The following is a 22,756-nucleotide window of genomic DNA, read 5'->3' as shown; positions in this document are numbered from 1 at the left end:
TACATATTATTGGATTAAAAAATCTCTTAAAAATGAGAACTTAGACGTTGCTGTATCTCCCATCTAGTTGTGAGTTTAGGCTTCAAAAAATGTTCCTTGACTTTTAGGAGTTGTTCACTCACCCACATACTCCACTCTGTCGTTCTCTCTTTCTGCACGTCTTTTCTTACCGAGTGTATACTCGTCGGAAAGCAAGTTTGGCTGCGTCTAAAGCATCGAGGACGAGGGGAGAAAAGGACGGAAGAAAAGAGAGAGAGGGAGGCCGCCGACTTGTCGTCTCCTCTCTTTTTTGTCCGCCATAGCTCCTTCCCTCTCTCTTAACATGCCTAATTCCAGCATTATTACCTGCTCCTGCTCCTCTGCTCAATCCACTCTTCCCTATTAGCGCATGCCCTCCCTCTCATCATCGCTATTTTCTCCCTCAATTCCTCCATCAATCCTTCTCTCCTTTACGCCCGAAGGAAAGGAGCCCAACCCGACCAAAGGGGGTAAAAAAGGATGAAGCGCTTTCCCTGCACGCAGCTTTTACCAGTAACGATCATCTTCTTTACCCTCGTCCTGTTTCTGATCGTGGGTTCTTGTACCTGTTCCTACAACCATCGCCATAGTTCCGGAAACCTCTTCAGGCTTCAGCACAGATACAGAAGAAGCACTCGTCAAAGAGGATCACGGCCGTTTTCTGGCAATACGAGTGTGGCTGACATGAGATTGCGAGACAGAGCACGCCATGCTCGCCTGCTAGCTGCAACTACCTTCCCTTTGGGTGGAATCGCTGATCCGAATGTCGCTGGGTATGTCCACTCTCTGTGTGCGGGGGCGTGCGTGTGCATCTGTCATTGTTTTATGCTTCCATTTTGGACTGCTTCTCATTCGTATCCCTTACTTAGTCTTCTCATTTACTATGAAGTAGAGGCGTCGTTTATTCTGCTAATTAATTTATTATACAATGGTTTATGTAATTTAATATTTAAGAAGACAAGCCCTGTTAATAATTTCAAGCCCAACCAAGAAATATTTTAATCTCTTGACCTGCACTTCATCCATAACTTCAGACGTCATGAATTTGGGTTTTGTTTGCTTCTTGTGCCTGTTCGAATACAAGGATATGTCCTTTCTTCTGTTTGTTAAATCTTCCCTTAATAAGCCTTTTGTTGTTGGTCATCCCCTTAATGATCTTTTCGTTTTTCGGCATGTGAAATTTTGCAGCTTGTATTTTACAGAGGTTGAACTAGGAACACCGCCTGCCAAATATTATCTTCAAGTGGATACTGGAAGTGATCTCTTGTGGGTAAACTGTGCATCGTGCAAAACTTGCCCCATGTCGACTCAGCTTGGGGTATAAACATACATTGGTGTTCTTACTGTCCTGTAGCATGTATTAGGTTATGACCATCTACTGCTCATGCTTATAGTTGTGCTCCTTTTAGGTACACCTAGCTCTTTATGATCCCTCATCATCATCAACAAGTAGCAGTGTTCTGTGTGGAGACACTTACTGCTCTACGTCTTCGGGACAATGTCAAACAGGGGCAATTTGTGGCTATCAGCTGGGATATGGGGATGGAAGTTCTTCAGAGGGATACTTTGTGAAGGATACACTGCAATTGACTGTTGTGACTGGAAACAATTCCTTGCAAACAACTAATGCTACTGTGGCCTTTGGGTAAGTAGTTTCATTCTATGGCACACTGTCAGTTTCCACTCTTGTATTGGGTTAGTGGTTTCAAAACATATATAACATGTTCGTTTTTTTAATTCTGTATTTGTTTGTCACTGTGTTCTATCAAGCTTATGTGAATGCTTTCTCTCTGTATATTTTCAAATTGTGTTGGGCGTCATTGTAGGTGTGGTACCAGTCAGGGCGGGGGATTACAGCAATCCGATCAGGCTTTAGATGGCATTATGGGGTTTGGACAATCAAATCTATCAGTCATATCACAGTTAGCTGATCAAAACCAGTTCCCTAGAGCCTTTGCCCATTGCCTTGAGGGAGAGGGTGATGGTGGAGGAATACTTGTGATTGGTAATGTGCAAGCAAAAGGCCTAGTTTACACTCCCATTATCGCAAACCAGTAAGTGCATGCCCAACTTTTTTATTTCAAGTGACTGTCAATTTATCTTAGCTGCAATTTAATGGGAGCCATCGAAGCATTAGAGACCTAGTAATGCTCTTCATTGTGCAGGCCCCACTATAATGTTAATTTGCAAAGCATTTTGGTTAATGGAGAAAGTATACCTGTAGATTCATCAGTATCTGGAGGTGGTGGCACTATCATTGATAGTGGTACAACACTTGCTTACTTTTCTGATGGGGTGTATCAGCAGCTTCTTACAATGGTAAGCCAAGTCTTTTCAAATTTTGTTGCACTGTTGGGGTTAATTTGTTTGTTCTAAAATAATGTTGGTTTGGTTCTGGTGTTCTTTTTTAGGTTTTTTCTGGAGTACAGCAGGCTGCAGATCTTTTCACTTGGGAAGGAATGAATTGTGCTTCATATGCGGGCAGGTAATGAGCTTGATTGATTTGAACTCACCTTCCTTGTCAAGGGTATTACGTTTACAAGGGGAATTTTCTCAATTGGTGATACTTGTTGGTTAGTTGGGTGGATAGTTGGTGACCACACACACACACACACACACACACACACACACACACACACAGAGAGAGAGAGAGAGAGAGAGAGAGAGAGAGAGAGAGAGAGAGAGAGAGAGAGAGAGAGAATACAGTTAAAATGAAGTGCAATCGGGGGGTTTTGAGGCTGATTTCTATCTTGTGTTTTCATGTCTGTGTGTACTTGAGCTTTTAAAAATTAGTAAGATTTTGGAGGCTGATTGCCACTTCATTCTATCTGTACCATCATCTAGTTTCATTATCGGCCACCCCTGGCCACCCCTGCTTAGATTGAAGTGTGCTACATTTGCCCCCAACCCTCCCATACACACCAAACCCTCGGCCCAACACAAAAAAAAGAAAGGAAAATAAAATTTACAGTGAAAAAAAGAGCTTAAATTGCTTATGTGCAAGCATGTGTGTGCAAAGTTTTAATGTCTGTTCATACACTCTTTTGATATGCTCGTGTTTGTCTCAAGTGCAGTGTTGATGATGTTTGCTCATATTCTCTTTTGATTTGCTTATGTTCTGTCTACACTGCAGCGTGGATGATGTCTTCCCCTCTGTGACATTCACTTTTGAGGGAACTGGAGCCTCAATGGTAGTCAAACCATCGGAGTACTTGGTTCAGGCGGAAGGTGCTCCAGTGAGTCTCTCTCTCTCTCTCTGTGCGTGTATGTGTCCTTGAAGAATATTGAATTAAAGAATGTACCAATGGCCTTCCAGTCTGCCAGCTTAAGCCAAAAAGACTTGTAGAAAACCATTTAAGAAGCTTATAGGCTAACAATAAAGGGGACTTCTTGAAGGAGGCTGAACTGGAGTAGATTGGATAATCTCCATCCAGAGAACCTCTACTACTTGAATTGAAACCTGGATCTGCTTGCCATAGCAACAATCCCTGTATACGACTGATATGACCATGGGTGCCTTCAAATGCATTGTGTCTCCTTCAGATATGCTAGAGGCTTGTCCAATGCAATTAATGGAGAAAGAAGGGAATGTTTTGGCGGCAAACTGGCAATTGGTGGCAATGTACCCAATACCTTGTAATGGATGGTGGTGCTACTGAAGTCCAGAGTAAATAAAACCCCCAACTTGTTAGGTCCATTTTCTGTCCACTGATGCAGCTGGCTGAGCTGGTGGGACAGGCAGGAGATGCCTGCGGACTGGCAGAGCTGCAGGCGGCGGCAGCGGCTGACGGTGGACTGGCTGGACAGCCAGGGCAGGTGACAGTTGGCAGCTCCTCCTCCTCCTCCTCCTCCTCCTCCTCTTCCTTGGGCTGAAACTTGGCTGGCAGCAGCAAGACCTTGGCGGTGTGGCACTGACTGACGGTGGCTGTTTGGAATTCGCGTGTAGAAGCTGCTCTGATACCACATGTGAGATATAAGAATCAGCTAGGGAGGAGAGAGAAACAAGATAGTGACAATGAGTGAGCCGAAGTAAGAGAGTAGAGTGTACTTGCTTAAAGTACACCTCCAGTTTAGGTCAATAGGTTGACCTGACCAGCTTTCCACCAACTAACTAGCGTTATGTTTATTTACTCTAGAGCCTAGTGTCACTACTTTAAGCTCCTAAGACACTAGGTGTACACACCCTACATTGACACTCCATACCACGAAATACATCGGGCATTGCCCGGAATCGCCAAATTCTCACACCGCAAGGGGTGCTAGTTTTTGGGGCAATAGGGAGTCCAATGTCCAAGAATGTTAGGGTAAAGTGTGCATTTTAGTTTATGTTTATTTGTTAATTGCTGTAATTAAGTGCTTGATCAGGTTTTACAACCTTGTCCAAGATTATTTGTGCTACTCCTAACTACTTGTCCATAATCCTTCATGATGTTATGTTCTATACGGTTGGTGAGAAAAGGACACTGCATATTCTTTTGTTTAGCGTTGTGGTTCCTCCAGGTAGTCAATGTTATTAGATTTGCATGTTGGCTAGGTCACTTGGACAGTTGAGAGGGGTATAGAGAATGAATGGAGATGGTTTTAAATGGCGACTCAAAGAGGTACAATATAATACTAATTGCTAGGACAGGTTATAGCTAATGTTGTAGAAGAGAGCTCTCGTTCTGCTTTGATAGTATGTATGATGTTATGCAAACTTGGGCATTGTCCAAGTACATAGAAGTTTGGTCAACATGGTTGCATTTGTATGGAGAATGAATGTTTCCATCTCCACCATTTGCATGTTGGCCAGGAGGTGACTTGCACAATTGAGAGGGGAATGGAGAATGAATGGAGATGGTTTGTACAATTTAATGCTAATTGCTAGGATGGTTGGTTAAAGCTAATGTTGTAGAAGATAGCTCCTGTTCTGCTTTGGTAGTGTGTATGATGTTATGCAAACTTGGGCATTGTCTGAGTACATAGAACTTTGGTTGACATGGTTCCACAATGCTATTTGAGTATACCGTTAAGAAAACTCCAGTCATGGGTGCTTGTCGCTTTTGGGGGGGGGGGGGGGGGGGTTTGCTTATAGATTATTCAAATTACTTGTCCATAATCCTTCATGGTGTTATGTTCTATACGGCTGGTGCGAATAGGGCACTGCTTAGTCTTTTGTTTAGCCTTGTGGTTCCTATAGGTAGTCAATGTTATTAGATTTGCATGTTGGCCAGGAGGTCACTTGCACAGTTGAGAGGGGAATGGAGAATGGGTGAAGATGGTTTTAATGGTGATTCAAAGAGGTACAATTTAATGCTAATTGCTAGAAGGGCTGGACTCTAGCTAATGTTGTATAAGGGAGCTCCCGTTTTGCCTTGATAGTATGTATGATGTTATGCAAACTTGGGCATTGTCCAAGTACATAGAAGTTTGGTGAACATGGTTCTACAATGCCATTTGAGTATGTCGTTAAGAAAACTCCAGTCATGGGGGCTTGTCACCCCCTGCCCCCTAGTGCCTGCACGCATGCATCCTGCATATCTATGCTTAACACATGCTACTAAGGTATCCTCAAAGAAGTTATCTCTGACATGCCTAATGAGCAAGGCTAGTTGTCCCACTGAAGAACAACTGAATTGGCCCATCTGGCTCATGTTTATATGTGTGCAAGTTCTTGAATTTACCTTAATCAGCCACTGTTCTGTACCTCATTTTTCTAGTATCAAGATGGAACATAAACTTTCAACCTGTTTTCAAAATGTCTTTACATCTAAAAGCTATGTCTTTCTTCGAAGGAAATAATTGGTGATTCTCAACACTTGAAATTGATACGCCTATGACTTTCCAGGGAAATGGATGGTGCGTTGGCTTCCAAACTCCCGTTCCCAACAGTTTGAGCCTTAATATTAATATTCTAGGAGGTAAGGTTCTTAATGGGATACTGTTCCAAATGTTTCTGCATCCTAACTCCAATGTGATTTCAGTGCTCCTGCTTCATAACTCCAATGTTCTTTAAATTTACTGCTAACTTGTACCTATCGGTTTGTAGATCTTGTCTTGAAAGACAAACTGGTTGTTTATGACCTGGAAAATCAGCGTGTCGGTTGGGTCAACTACAATTGTAAGTATCAGACTTCTAAACTCGAGCACTTTTGTGAAGATTATGTAAAATAATGCAGGATAAGGGTTTGATCTATTTGTGTTTTGCAAATCATTCATTTCACAGGTTCTTCAAAAGTTACGGTCCTATCCTCATCAGGACAATCAGAACAAGTTTTTGCTTCTTCTATTCCAACATCCAGCATCACAAATAGTGCAACTGGTGTTTGTATGGGGATGATTCAGACCATCTGCTGGTGGTTCTTACTCCTGCTGTTGAACAATCTATGATGGCCAGGGCAGATGGTGCATTTGGTTGTACAGATTTTTCAGAAATATTATGGAAGTCCAAGTAATCATTTACGTACACTTGTGTACACTTGTTTGGAGTGAAAATATTGTGGAGTGTAATCTGTGAAAGGTTCTTGTGATTTGTAGGCCTTAGTGTGCCTCAACATCCCAAAGGGTACTTTTCTGGGAGGACATCGAAGATCCAGCTGAGAAAAATGGTTATAAACAGCCCTACAGGATCTACTGAAAGATGCAGCTCAGCTCCCATCTTAGTTAAAGGGAGCTAGTTGTGTTGTACATTGATGAGAGTTTGTTCATCATATATATACACTGAAGAATCCAAAATTTTCCACCATTCTTTTATTATATAAGCAGATGGTTTTGTTGGTCTTTTTGTCATTTAGCATCCGTGTTCTAATTGCATCCCTCTGGATGCACACCCTTTGTAATTGCATCTAAGGAAAAAGTTCCTGACATACTAGATTTCCCATGGACCTTTTTGGGACGAATCTGGAACACATTTGAACATGCAACTGAGAATGGTGATTACAAGGACTCTTGCACAAGTGGAAGATGTGGCAGACCTTCCCTTGGGGTGCTAGTTGTGTTGTACAGTGGTATGAGTTTGATAACCACACCCGCACACCCACAACAAAACCTGATGAATATTTTTGGAAAAAAGTCTTGGCAGATAAAGGCCTTTCATCATCGACCTGCAGACCCTTACTGGTGTACCCCCTCACCAAAATAAAAGGAGTGCATACATATTTTGGGAGAGTGTAAATTAGGGCAGGCCTCTATGCTACACAAAGGAGAGTATATATAACCCGGAACATGGGGAAAAGGTTTTTATCTGCAGATCTATGCATAATAGCTTCTCTGGAGGGACTGCAGAAGTGTCTGAAACTATGGTGGGGCTTTTATAGAGAAGGCAGTTGATGGTAATGCAAAGGGTCCAGTAGTATAAGCAATGCATTGAAGCAAGCAAATGTGATCCATACACGATTCATTATAAACACAAGTATAAACATGGGATTGAGCGGACACATACACTTGTCCTGCTTCTGCCAATTACCTTGGTTAGCTCCCTTTCATACTGGGAATATGGGAGGAGTGTATGTTCCCCAAAACTTGAAATGCCATATGAGTGATTTGAGCTGCAGTGAGAGTTTTGAAATTTAGGAGCTGTGCTGAATTGTAAGCGATCTGCAGTCTCAAGCCAGGAGGCTGTCTTACCAACAAGAAGTGGTCAATTGTTCAGATGTTCCCAAAAAAGAAACGTTTGCGAAAAAGAAACAAAAAGAAAGGTGCAACCCCTACAAGCCACCTTAACAAGAAAGGTGCAGCTCCCTACAAGCCAATGAAGTGGAGAAATCCAGTAGTTCTGTCAAGAATATACCTGTCACCTGTCACATCATCCAAAGTCTGCTGTCCTGGATCTGGTAACTTTTTTCGCTAGTGGGAAGGATTGTATGGGTGCTTTCTCATAAAGGCAGTTTCAGAACCATTTTTTTGGTTGCATACCATTCTTCTACCAGCCCACATGAGAGTAAATGCCATTTTCTTTTCTGAAACTGTTAAGCTTTTGTTTTTTTTGGGGCGGGGATTTAAAGCCCTTGGTTTGTGGTTGTGAGCCACAAGATGCCAATCAAAATTGCTGGATTCTGATTATGTGAAACTAAAATAATTAGAAAAGCTGTGTACTCTAAATGAATTTTGCAATCCTTAGAGCTCTCATTGAGCTATTCGGAAATTCGTTATTGGTCTAAGAAAAATAATATAAGAAATTAAATCGGGCTAATAAAGAAAACTGAAAAAACAAGGTGATATAGTCACAAGCACATCCCCACACAGTCTTAGACATGAATAGATTGGTGCCACAAGGGAAAGGCAAACCTAGGGATCAAATTCACACCCCCACATTACTCAACTCACACGCTATTTAATTGTTGTCAGAAAGGAGCTACATTACAGATGTTTAGCAAGGAAGAAAACACAGGATTGAACTTTAAACAGAAAATTTGTACCTCATTTCAGCTATAATAAGCATGATATGCTATATATAACGATCTCAAGGTTTGGGGTATATCTTCCAAGCCAATTTCAGTTGCACAAGATCAGTTATAATTGTGATGCCAGCTTTGCTACATATGCATACATACATGTATGCATATGTAGCATACATATGCATACATACATATAATCGTGATGCCAGCTTTGCTACATATGCATACATACATGTATGCATATGCTAGTGGTGGGTGCATGTTTGTGTGTGAAGCTTGATTAAAAAGGTATAGAAAAGGAGTTGCATTAGATGCTCTCAACTCACTTGATTTATGTTTTTAGTTGTAATAATCATAATGCCTTGAGAATTGGAAGAGATGAGCTGCCACCCAAGAGTCATTTACTTTGCATACTAGATATATATCTCAAAGTGGTTGGTAATATGAAAAATGTTATGATACTTTTGAATGCAAGCTAAAGACTCAATGCATCATATTCCAATGCCTCGTGAAGTCAAATATACAATATGCCATTGATAGTTTGTTGAATACATAAACTACCTATATTGATATAGATTATTACCTTCCACCCAATCAATTCAATGAGTTTTTACAACCATTTGCATCACTACATTCCAAGGTATGGCACACAATAATGACCTTGGAATAAATCATATATAATAGATGGGTTATCAACTTTGTAGATCTTGTGCATTTAACTCAGAAGATGAAATGAATAAACATTGATGGAAATGATGAGAGAGAGAGAGAGAGAGAGAGAGAGAGAGAGAGAGAGAGAGAGAGAGAGAGAGAGAGAGAGAGAGAGAGAGAGAGAGAGAATTACATACCTTTATTGTGCATTGTCTTAAGAGTTGTTTAGGCATGACTTCCTCATTATAGAAATTTGAAGAGCCATCATAAATGCAACTCATGAGTGGTGGTGGTGTTGCCATCTAGAACTTACAAAACAAAGCCATTTTATTTACATACACAATTTTAGTTGAGAGTTTCTTGGTGGTTTTCTAGAATTGTCAATAGCATGTGTTGAAGCAATCATCAACTTAGATGATTATATTGTGTTGGCAAGCAAATGAGTCAACATCTAATATCAGTCTTTCCACATGTCGAATTAGTCATGTGCCATGCTAGATATATTTTAAAGACATAAACAACTCATAATATTTTGAATGGACTTGGCATGCTTGTAGTGCACATTGTGCAATAGTCATGTGTCATGCTAGATATATTGTTAAAAACATAAACAATTTATAATATTTCGAATGGACTTGGCATGCTTGTAGTGCACAGTATGCATATAATTGTGGTGGTTAGTTTAATTCCTTGGAAAACCGTTAAGCCAATCTCATTTCTCATTTTATTTATATTGGTTCAAGGTTACTGTTACTAATAGAACTTAGCATATTTATTTCATATATCCATGTATTAAGCTTAAAGTAATTGGTACACACTATTATTATTTCAATGCATCTATATTCTCAAAATAAGGATAAAAAAATCAATGCTTTATTATATATGTATTTTCAAAAGAACGATGGTATCTTCATTCTTTTTGTATATTAGGTCTCACATGCACCATATTATAGGTGAAGGGATATGAGATAGAATTACAACTTTTTGTTCACACAATGTATTTTTAAATGGAAAAATACGTGCACATTCTAAAGTGATACAACCTCATTGGAATGTATCTCCTTACATGATCCCTAAGAAATGATGCTCATGTGCCTTGTAAAATGTCAAGTAAAAAAAAGTTAGCAAAACATGGAATGCCTTATCCTATAGAGAAAGCCGATCAAAAGCTAAATCTAGGATAAATGATCAAACATTGAGTGAACAAATAGATTGGGGAACATGAACATATCTTAACAAATAAAGAGGTTAATCAAAAGTTAATGGGGATTCCAAAAGTAACATGAGAAAAGCATGCATTAAGAGATCCTAAATAAGGAGCTTGATAAAAGGCAGGCAAAACTTTCATAGTTGATTTGAACTATCAACCTTGTGTTAAGACTTCTTAAACTCCCTCAAAGTGCCTATGAAACCTTGATAGAAGATATAATTCAACCTCGAATTACGTGAGAAAAGCATGCATTAAGAGATCCTAAATAAGGAGATTAATAAAATGCATGCAAAACTTTCATAGTTGATTTGAACTATCAACCTCTAATTAAGACTTCTTAAACTCCCCCAAAGTGCCTATGAATCCTTGATAGAATATATAATTCAACCTCAAATTACATGAGAAAAGCATGCATTAAGAGATCCTAAATAAAGAGATTGATAAAAGGCATGCAAAACTTTCATAGTTGATTTGAACTATCAACCTCGAGTTAAGACTTCTTAAAGTCCCCCAAAGTTCTTACGAAACCTTGATAGAAGATATAAATCAAGTGCTTCAAGAAGTAGGTTATGGTGACACCCATGGAATCTCAATGAAAAAAATCTAGCATTTGCATGTAAAACTTAAATGGCACAACAAATAGAATCTAAGCAAGGAATAATGAGTATATAACAAATATGAGAAGAATAGAAACTTCATTAATTCCAAAAAAGTTGATACAAGAATAGCTTTATCGACTCATGCACTTCCATTGTGAAGTTTAGATGGTGATCTAGAAAGATGATAAGCGAAGAGCTTACGAGGAGTTGGAAGAACTCTGATTGGATGAAAGATATATTGATGTTGGATTTGGAGGGGTTTTCCTTTTATAGCTTAGGAAGGTATTTCCGTCAACTCGTTGACCATATTATGAAACTTCTCTACTCAGTTAAGAAATATTTCGGGGGATATTCCCCTTATTGTTGGGCTAGGGGCGCTATCCTCGAACACTTGTTAAGGGGGCTGTTGGCCCTCTTGAGACTCCCTAGCTAGGGGGAAGCGGCCCATGGACCCTAAAAAAGGAGTCCTTGATAACCCCCCATCCTGCAACTCGATGCAATATACCTTGAGTTGCTAGTAGCTTAACTACTCTATCTAATGCAAATCCTAGATCAAGTACGGTTACTTTTTTGCCAATCGGTCCATAGACCTCATTTGACATACAAGTCAAGACCCAAGAAATGTTCGCACATGGCTTCTCCTCATAATGGGGCCTTACAACTTTGAGCACCATTGACCGTTGGTGGTACCTTATGAGGGTGGGGTGTTGAGCATATTGAATCCCAACCCTCCCCCCCATATGTGAACTATTTCGTTGATGCAGTCTGGAGTCTCTAAAGATGAACTTGAAGCAGATCTTTTGTAAGAGATTTGGTAAAGATATCTACTCCATTCTCCTTCGTTGGATAATATATAAGTTTTACTATTTCATTATCGATCAAATCACACACATAATGATATTGGACTTCAATGTGTTTAGTGCATGTATGAAAGATTGGATTTTTGGCAATGATGATGCAACTTGGATTATCACATCTTAGTACTATTGGATCTTCATCCTACATTCCCATATGCCATAGGATCCTCCTTAACCATACCACTTGACATGCAACAAAACAAGCTGCTTTGTACTTTGCTTCAATAGAAGACAATGCCATTGTTGGTTGCCTCTTACTAATCCAAGAGAAGATTCCTGAACCAAAGAGAAAAAAATATCGAGAAGTTGATTTTTTGGAAGCACTATCACCTACTTAGTCTAAGTCACCCACCTCGTCTGAGTCATGATTTCCCACATAATAGAACTATTGGAATTGTATGTGATACCATAGTCAAGAGTTTCCTTCAAGTATCTAAGCACTTGCATCCTAGCTTTCCACTAACTTTCTCGTGGTTTGTTAGAGAATCTATTGAAAGTACCAACAATAAAACTTATATCTAGCATGGTATTGTGCAAGTAGACAAGATTATTGACCAACCTTCTTCTATACATCTCAATGTCTACTAGCACTGATGTATCCTCAATGGATAACTCCTCATTGACCTCCATAGGTGTAGCTATCTCCTTGCACTCAGTCATGCGAAATGCTTTTAAGATCTTCCATGTGTACTTCTTCTAAGAGATGAAGATTTTGCTAGACTTATATTCCCAAACAATAGTGTAACAAGCTCAAGTTTGCCATTTCAAACTTGGAGCTCAAAGCCTTTTGAGTTTGACGGATCATATCTTCATAGTCTCCTATAATAAGAAGGTCATTCATATATCAAAAAATCACTACATACTTTTCACAATTCGTGTAAACATACGAGTTAGCATTTGAGACACATCTATTAAAGTTTAAGCTTATTTCAATCCATATAATCATTTCTAGGTTATAGACTTTGTTCTTAGAATGGGAGACCTCAAATCTTGCTAGTTGAGTCACGTACATATCCTCATTGAGGTCAACATTCAGGAACAATGATTTAACATTCATGTGGTAAATTGACCACTTATTTGAGTGGCCACTACAAGTATTGTGTGAATAGTGGTCATTTTGGTAGTTGGAATGAATAATCCTTGAAAATTAAAGTCTGAAAATCTCTATGCAACTAGTGTGGCTTTGTACTTTTCCAAGCCAACATAAGCCTTTTACTTTACCTCTGGACCTACTTGGTGCTAATAACCTTCCTCTTTTTGTTCAATCCACTAGCTTTCAAGTGTTATTCTTCATTATGTTATCATGTTTAGCTTGCATTGCTGCTCTCCAATCACAGGAGGCAATGCTTCTTTTGGAAATTTCCTCCTAGGCAACTATACTATTGCATGTCTACTTGTGTTCCAAGGCATCCACAAGGATATTTCAAACTCATGTAATTGTCATATACTCTATCTAACCTTTACATTAATGTTTTTCAACTATTGTTCATAAAAAAGTATATTTACTAAGTTCAAGACAACACTTGGGCTTGAGTAGGTGGGTTGATGGGGACTTCATTTGCACACATTATTCTTTTCTAGCTCCTATGCTCCTTCGCTTTGGGGCCATGACAAATGTGCAAACTCTTGTAGCATATCCCTTTTCCCACTCCTTCTTTTGTCTTTATTGGTCTTGTAAAACTTGTACATTCTTGAAATTGGAGCTTGGCAAGGTAAAAATGACAAGGCAAAGATGTAAAGATATGGCTAGGTAAAATAGCTATTTTGGCTTAGAAAGGATGATGGCTCTTGGAGGGGTTTGGCAACAGGTCACTCTTTGGATAGTGTGGATTTGTGGCTTGAGGAGAATAGGATGAACAAGGGTATACAAAAGAGTGGAGTTGATGTGGGAAAGATGATTTGCAAGTGGAGAAGGATGAAGTAGAGCTTCAACTTGATCAAGCTTGATGTCTCCTTGCCTTAAAACATCTCTCTCTCTCTCTCTCTCTCTCTCTCTCTCTCTCTCTCTCTCTCTCTCTCTCTCTCTCTCTCTCTCTCTCTCCTGCCCCCTTCCTTCATTCTTCTTATCTCTTTTCCTCTCTATCTTACCCCCTCTCCATTTTGCATTGCTTCTTCAACATGATGAATTGATTTTTAAAAGTGTGAAGAATGAAATATTAACCTCCAAAAAGTGGCTTAAATGTTATTCTATATAAGACTTGTTTCTCAAGTAGGAGTCCCTACTCTTCATCATGAAACCTGCATCCTTTCTTCTCCTCTTGTTTTGATGAGATATCTCTCTCTCTTTTTCATTGTTAATATCACCCTCATCTTCTTTGAGATGCGGGGGCACTTTTCATGTAGGAAAATTAGCCTTAGCCTTGAGAGTTGGATTTTATAAAAGGTAGAGAATAAGCAATGTGCATATCTGGAGCCCCAAGAGAGACACCAAGGAAAATGGGTTTCTACTACAAGAAAATCTATCTTGTAACATTAACAAGCTTTTGTTTCATTCTTTTGATAACCATAACAAGGAAAAGAACAAATCTTCACGTAACATCATAGTAGATATCTCCCACGGATTTGATAGAAACAACCATAATCTTCAACATCTTCATAGAATCCATCAATAGGACAAGAAACAAAAAAGAAAGACATCACTTTTGAATGGAAAATAATCACATAGTATTCATCTTCATTGTCTTCATAGTTCTCTCTCTCAATCTCTCATAGACGGATACATTGTTTTGATAAAATTGGCTATCTCTAACTCTCTCTCTCTCTCTCTCTCTCTCTCTCTCTCAATTAATAGTACATTATCTCCTCACTACAATAATCAATAATGACTCTAAATAATCCTTCTTAGGTCGTGGAAGCACCCAAGAGGTATGGGAGGTATGAAAGGGCACCAAAGCCACTACAATGTCTCTTCATAGCTCACTACTGTCACTTCACTCTAGTCTTCTCTTGAGTCTTTAGCAGCTACTTCTTCCACTTCCTTGAGCTCTTTTGAACTTAGATTCATCATTTCCAAAAGTTAGAAAATTTTACCAAAGTCATATATACATTCCATAGAAGACAGAAGATCTACAGAACAGAACAGAACAGAAACAGAACAAGAAGAGAGGGTTTACAGAAGGTCTACAGAGGGTTACAGAAGGTCAATAGAAAATATCAGAATCTCATAACTCATAATAAAACCATTCCAAACTATAAAAAACTATTCAATAAGCTTTCAAAAGACCCAACCTTCATCAATCATCAATCCATGCTTCATACAGAAGAAAATCAGAACAAAACATAAGCTAAAAAGAAGGTATCAGAACCAATCAGAACCTCAACAAGATGTTAAAAATTATGGTTGATTCTATCAAATCCGTGGGAGATATCTACTACCCAAACAATCCACATCCTAGAAAAAAAATTCAGCATGACCTCTACACATATGCGACCGAAAGCTTCACGCGATGCAAGACAAACAAATACCCTGAATCCCCGTATCAAGCAAAAAAGAAAACTACAGACCGTACTCATAATTGTATCATAGAAACCAAACCATAATACAACAATAATCCACTCATAACATGACCAGAACTTTGGTAAGCAATTACAACTCGAAAGACTGCATGTGTCCATCCCACGAAGCGCATTTATTGAAAATGGAAATAAGTGCAGGGAGGAAAATGTGTTTGAATGAATGGTTTGTTTTAAGAAATGATTTAAAAATGGGTAAAATTTTATTAGGTGTTAAACCTTAACAAGAAAACAACGGTTCTTTCTTAAAATGTTATTTACAAATTATTAGGGTGAAGTCGTGCTTTAAACGAAACCCGGACTCTATGTCCCAAACTGAGGTCTCTAAATGCAAATTCATTGATTAAAAATTAAGTATGTGTTTAGCACTTTTTGTGTAGTGCATGCACTTGTGATGGCGGGTTCATTTTTAAACAAGCTTAGATGTTTCTGTAGCGCACGAAGCACGTGCTAAGTGAATGACTAGTTCATGTTATTTTATTAGAAAAATGTGTGTTTGGCACGAGCGCGCGTGGAAAAGTGGGTGATTAAAGTTCATTTTAACAATTAACTGTGGTTATGGGATGACAAAAAATAAATAAAGCAAAAAATAAAAAAAATAAATACATGGTAGGGGTGTGTATGCAAGAAACTGAGGGTGCACGGAGTAGTCCCAAGATGCAATGAGTCCAACAAACAAGCAAAAGCCACTAATTGGAAAAAAAAATGGAACACCTTATTTTTTTAAAAAATATATCAAGGCAAGGTTAGTGGGGTTCTATGTAGTTTGGTTAGTTGTGATTAGTGTTTGTGTATTTGTGTGGGTTGTTTTTTTTTTGGGTTGGTTGTTTTTGTTTTGTTATATGTGTTTTGTTTTTTAAAAAAATGTTGTTGGCAAAATTGATAAAATGGGACACATAAATATGTTGTGAATTTTTATGGTGAGGTCTCAACAATCATCATGTCAACAATGTGTCTGTATTTGTCAGCATATTTTTGGAATGTAAAATGAAATTTCTATGAATTTAGGTAAAAGTTTAATATTTTACCCTTAAAATAATAGGGTGATCATGTGTCAAGGCATTTTCAACTTATAGAATATTCCAAAAGTAGTCAAATATATTGATGGAATTTTGGGTGATTTTTTTTGAATTTAATTCTAAATTTTATTGATTTTTAGTGAGTTTTACTCAATTTTCAATGAATTTTGAAGGATTTTAAGGGTTGTTAATTTTTTGCAATTAATTCTCTACATGGTAACCCACAAAATAAACCAAAATATTTCCCAATTTGGTAAGGAAAATTTTAGCTATTTTTTATTTTAAAATTGATTTTTTTGATTTTTAACGATTTTTTAGGGTTTTAGATGTTTTTCGAGGTGTTAATGGGCTTTTGAAAAATAAATAAAGTAAAAAAATAATCAAGCTACGTGTGAACAACTATGTGTGAACGGACGAGCATGTGCCATCGCACGAACAATTTTGAACACGAGTCGGCGCGCATGAACTTGTACGGACGACCACCGGACACAACATGAGTGCACCTGCGACGCGTGCGAACACCCTCACGAACGCCGGGAAGCAGTGTTGTGGGAGTAGGGGTTGTAATTGACCAGGGTGGTTGTGGAAATCGAGGGGAAGGAGAGTTGGTGCGGATTGACAATGACACATACACTTTGCTGGAAGTACAAAAGTTCATTCAAAATGAGAGTAAGTACAATGCTTTATAGGAATAGACTAGGCTACACTTTCCACCACTGTGCATATGGGATTCTGTATCCTGAGCCCACAATGCTCCATACAAAGACTAAGCTAAGTGTGATTGCCAATATCTCAACACCCCTCCTTAATCACAACCAAAGAAATACAAAGTGTGTAGAGGCTTTAGTGAGCAACCAACGGAAAAGTGTGGGGTCACCATGAACATGGTAAACACTAGACGTTGTCGCAAATTGATAAACTTCAAAAGCCCTATGGTATCCCTTGACATTGTGAGGTGTGATGATGGTGCCATAAGTTGAAACAACATCATGCTAGCTATGGCTTCTTGCGATACCAACTCTGAGTAATCTTCTAATATCTGTGTGCTAGAGTGGAATTTTCTCAAGCCATCTTAGCTAAAGTAAGTAACCTACATGATCAACAAATTCCCTATGATAACTTGTGGAATAATGTTCACAGTAGGGAGAGAGAACATGTCCAATTTACAGTAGTGAAATTTGCACCAGATCTATGTTTTTTAGCAATGCTGGGCTGTATGTTGCACAATGTCAAGAAATTTTGGGCTAGAAAGATGCGTCTTGACCTAAAGAACAACTCTCGAGAAGAAAGCTTGAAGAGATACGGCCTAGTTGAAGAGATATGGCTACTCCAATAGGGGTAGGTAGGTGCCGTCTATGGCAACCAAGAGAGATAGAGTGAAGATGGAGGTGGAAGATGAAAGGCTTATGTCAAGCTGAGCTAACCAAAGATTGAGAGGATCTGAAGGAGTGATTTGTAGAGTTGAGCCATGCTCGAAGAATGGGCTCTAATACCATGTAGAAAATGTCGGATCTAGAGCATGGCTATGGAGGTTGAAAGAGGAAGAGTGAGCTCATGAGGTAACAAACATCAAGACCAAATGTCACACAAGTGAATTAGGTTCCAAGATGGAAGCTTGCATTTCATTCAAAATGAGAGCAAGTACAATGCTTTATAGGAATAGACTAGGCTACACTTTTCACCACTGTGCATATGGGATTTTGTATCTTGAGCCCACACTGCTCCATACAAAGAGGCTAAGCTAAGTGTGATTTCCAATATCTCAACATAGAGGGTATATGATTGTCACAAAAACAACATGTGTTGGGTATATTGAAGAAGTATGGTATGAATGAATGAAAGCCTATTTCTATACCTTTGGATATTAATGCTAAGCTTAGTGCACATGAGGATGACTTGATTGAGGATGTCATTATGTATCAAAAGATTATGGATAGTCTTATCTATTGGACGATCTCTAGACCATACCTAAACTACATAGTTGGTTTGAAGAGTCAGTTTATGTAGCTTCTATGGAAGCCACGTTTTGGATATAGTGCGGTGCACATTACACTATGTCAAGTATACATGGACTATGCTTTATTCTATGGTGGAGGTGTACCATTGGATTTGCATGGTTACATAAATGTAGATTGGGTTGGTGGTATTTCATACAATGGATCTACCAACTACCAACGGTTTTATGTCTTCCTTTGGAAGTGTTGCTATCAAGTACAAATGTAAAGTATAGAGGTACTGCAATTGTAGGATGTGAGGTAGCTTGGTTACACAAGCTACTTGGTGACTTGGGGATGTAGGTGGATAAGAAGGTTATCATATAATGTGATAACCTTAGTAGCATTCAAGTGGTTATCATCTACTATGGTAAGAAGGTTATCAGAACCTAGTGTATCATGCGTGGACCAAACAGGCTGATGTTGAGCTCAAGGGGGAGCATGGCTGTGTCTTGATTGTTTATTGTATTCCTTGGAATTATTACTCATGTTCTTTATTTAGAAGGATGCTTTATTTTCACACTCTAGACCACATAGTGGTAATTTTGATCAATCTGTGATGGCTACCTAAGAATATAGAAGTGTTAGTTTTTCACCTTGTGGGGATTGAATGGTGGTTGACTACTTTCCAATCTTTGTTAGAATGATGGTGGACCATATGTGTGGGTCCCGATGTTTATAACTCAAGATTTTATTGTAAACCCTAGCTCTATGCTTTATTATAAGCCTACTCAACTTAAAGAAGCCTTGTCCTCAAAGCTTGTAATGCTAGCCAAGAAGTACAATAGGAATTTACAAAGAAACCTCAAATGATCTAGATCCACTGTTAACCATTGGCTTGGCACATTCTCTTTGCCTTAGCATGGTTTAGAGCCTTAGTCTTTACTATTTTCTGTATGAAGTAGACTTCAAATGCCTCATGAAGTGTAGTTATGTAGGTAGTTTTCAGGCATGACTTGAAGAGATGTTATGAGCATCTCATGTTTTTTTTTCTCATTCTTGATCATTATGATATGTTATATGATGGATTTTCGTGATATTACATGAGCTCTGATAGCATACACTTTGATTTCTATCTCTAATTTATCATTATTAGCATTGTAGAATGTGGTTCTATGCATGCATGTCATTTTATCTTAGTATTTGGGTCATTGCATGATATATCATTATGTATTTTCTACATTGCTTGAAGCAATACAGTCTATTCCCATATGATGAAATTCAGCCCTATTATGCACTCTGCATAGATTTGGGGCTGAAACACTATGGCAATCCTACCATTGTCATCTTGAACCTCTAATGTGAAGCTTTGTGAAACACAACTTTGTTTTAAGGAAGAAAAACGAATTTGTTATATGCAGTTCAAAAGGTTTTTTGTGTATAATCCTACCATTGCTTCCTTGTATCTTTGGTTTAAAACACTAGCAAAAACGAGAAGATGATGCAATTCCATCATTCTTACCCTGCATCTCTTATTTCAAAGCTTACACAAAAAACACCTTTGTTTGATGCTACAAATATGCAAAATTTTTAATCACAACAACTTGAAGTAGCAACAATTGCTTGAAGGAGTGATATATTACTTAACGCAGGATAATGTAGTTCACAGGGCTAATTTTTCCATTTTGTTTGTGTGACGAACAATTACTATGTTATTTTATCTGGCAACATGTCTCAATAATTGAAGAAAAGTGAAGGCCTTCAACATCTTGAAGAAGATAGCTTCTCTATTCTTCTTAGGCTTCTTCTCTTATTGTTGTTGTTGGGGTCCATATTCTTTGGGAGCCCTTCTTTGTGAAGGCTAGATGTGTTGCCCACCAGCCATCCAAGGCCATTAAGGTGATGTGTGGACAATACTTCACTCTTCTCTTCCCCCTACCCTAGTTGACCCTACCCATCTCCATGCCTCACTAGTGATTGACACACCCTAGTCTCATCTAAAATGGCAACCACCACTGTAGATCCCATCCCCAACCTTGTCAAGGCGCCCATGGAAGGCACAAAAGGATAAGGACTCAAAAGTGAGGTCTCAACTACCTTGTAGAGCATCGAAGAAAAAGTCCTAAAAAAGAAGGACCACTTGAAGAGAAACTTGATGGACAGGCAAGCCATTGCCTAAGAATGCCCCCACCAACAAGCAATTTCAAATCCTGCCTCACCCAAGAAGGCCATCTTGACCATCAACCTTTGCACCAAACTTTCCCTCCCGAAGTCGAAGAACCATGTTGAGCCAAATGAACCAACAACCGGGACTTTGGACGATGGACTTCTATTGTTTCAGAAATTGCAACTCACTTTGGTGACAATCTCTCACCTTGTCTCTCAACACTTCGCTCTAACTAACCAAGCATCCTTCTCTCCTAAATTATCTTCTTGCATTTGATGACTTGAAGGCTCGAAGATGGTTTCATGACCACGATCAACACAATCCAATACTGTCACTCATTCGCATCCACCACCAACCACATCAATGAGTTGAAGAGCTAGTAGAGAAGAAGAAAAAAAGCAAGAAGACGACAAAAAGCTTCACCTTCCCTCAAACCCTCGCTCAACACATCTCTCCCTCTCTCCCTCTCAGTCACTCTCAACACAATGGAAGCAAGATGATAGAATGGAAAGATAGAATAGAAAGCTTGAGTAGTCACAATGATAGAGCTTCCGTAGCATGGATGTGCCAAAAAGGTGAATACAACTGAGACCTCCTACCCTTACATAGACCAAGAATTAGGGTTTACATTTTGTGTTTAGGGTTTGTGTCCCTTTTGTGTTTTGCATTTAGGGTTTCCACAACTGTGAATTAGGGTTTGCACCCTCTCTCGTCCTACCCACTTAGTGGGCTCTAGGCCGGTCAATCCTTGAAGCATGCTTGTACCTTAGCCTAAATAGACCAAGCCTATGCTAATCTAACCACAAGTACATGTGCGCAACCCACGCAACACTTGCAGGTGCGACAAATATAGCTGCGGGTGATAAATACAATGTGCACCGGAGCGAGCCCAGCTCTCACAAAAGAATACATCCATGATAATATGACGATGTCCATAATCCAAAATAGTAGCTGACACGTGCTTTTTGCAGCCTTCTCAAAATACCATTAACATTATTTTTCCCCTAGACGAGTGCCAGTCCCATGGCACTCACGTTGTAGGTAGCATGTAGTAGCTTGCATCAAAGATGCAGAATGCTAGGAATAGTCGATGAAGGAGTAGTGGACGTGATGGCAGAGAAATGAATGCTACTGATGAAGATTATATTCTTTCTACCACGGTTGGTACTGGGGTAGATGGTGACTGAGGTTGTTGCTGATGACAATCATGTAGAAGTTGGTGATTCTGAAGATTCACTTGAGGGTTGATCATGTTGATGGAGACAGCTTGAATAGTCATGGGAAATGATTGGGATATTGTAGAAGATGGGAGATTTGATATTGATGTAGCAGTGATGATGCGTGATCCTCCACAGACTTTGAACCTGCAAAGGAAAACCTCTCGTGCAATCACTCCCTAGGGGAAAGTGCTGGTCTGATGTTCGTGCATAAGAAAACAAAAAATGATATTGGTTTGGGAGATGGGTGGCAAGCCTAAAGTGTTGTCCCATGCTCGAGGACCCAAAACTATGAATAGGTTATGGTGCAAATACTAAGTGAGTGCATGTGCTTACATAGTCTAATACAAAGTTAGAAGACTTCTCCATGGGTGCTTCTATTGATGATGATACTTGATGAAGCAAAGGAACTAGAAGAGATGATGATGGGAAAAATTGTTGTGGATGAGGGAAAAGGAGTTAGCAGGTGTCCAATCCAATAAACTCTTGAAGAACATGGGTTTCTACAGGATCAACCACACATGGTAGCTGATGCAATGGTTGGCTTTATGTTGAAGAACCTATTCCATCTTGCTGGGAAGTGAAGATAAGGGATGAAATGTACAAGTGACTAAGGGAGACAGGTCTAACCTAGGTGAGCCAAGACTCCCTAGGGATGTCCTGACCTCAATGTGCCCTAAGAAAATGTGTGGGAAAATGGGAAAAGGGGCTAGGGGTTAGAGACGGAGCTAGCTGACCAAAGTCACTGGATGCATCCAACTTGAGGATCCCTAGTTGCGGTCTAGTGCATGTGAATGCTTTTTTTTTTGCCTCTCATTTTTTTTCACTTTTTTTTTCTTTCTCTCTTTGTTCTTCTTTTTTTTTCTTTTGGCAAGTCAAGTAGCAATAGTCATATACAATAAGGCATGCTTCCTTACAATGAGAAATGGAAGTATGAGATCAAGAGGCTGACTACAAAGAATAAAACTTGGCGCATAAGATGATTGGTGCACTGAGGTGCTTACAATGACGAATTGAATATTGAGCCTGGACATGGAAGCACATTGCCACATTGTTGATGAAGTTGTTGTTGAAGAAAAACTTGGAAATGAAGATTGGTATGCTCATTGATGAAGCAATTTGCAACGGCTCCGAAGGAAGTAGATGACCATTGGATGATGTAGTCAAGATATGTTGTCATTGAAGAAATGGGAACC

General features: G+C 39.1%; 1 protein-coding gene across 1 annotated transcript; it reads left to right on the top strand.

Annotated features, from left to right (window-relative positions):
• Positions 1-204: 204 nt before the first annotated feature.
• LOC148008908 (aspartic proteinase 36-like) lies at positions 205-6,778 on the top strand. Its single transcript, XM_087673926.1, has 10 exons — positions 205-791; positions 1,207-1,336; positions 1,428-1,663; positions 1,845-2,072; positions 2,184-2,337; positions 2,430-2,503; positions 3,152-3,254; positions 5,846-5,918; positions 6,047-6,118; positions 6,224-6,778. Exons 1-10 carry the CDS (start codon positions 499-501, stop codon positions 6,385-6,387), a joined length of 1,527 nt encoding a protein of 508 aa, XP_087530052.1. The 5' UTR covers positions 205-498; the 3' UTR covers positions 6,388-6,778.
• The last annotated feature ends 15,978 nt before the right edge of the window (positions 6,779-22,756 follow it).

The sequence above is a fragment of the Lygodium microphyllum genome, unplaced genomic scaffold (assembly GCF_053477565.2).
Source record: "Lygodium microphyllum isolate KBCC unplaced genomic scaffold, Lygodium_microphyllum_v1.1.10 scaffold_48, whole genome shotgun sequence".
NCBI classification, from domain to species: Eukaryota; Viridiplantae; Streptophyta; class Polypodiopsida; order Schizaeales; family Lygodiaceae; genus Lygodium; species Lygodium microphyllum.
The sequence above is the reverse complement of the archived record's forward strand: the minus strand, read 5'-3'. Positions and strand labels throughout refer to the sequence as shown.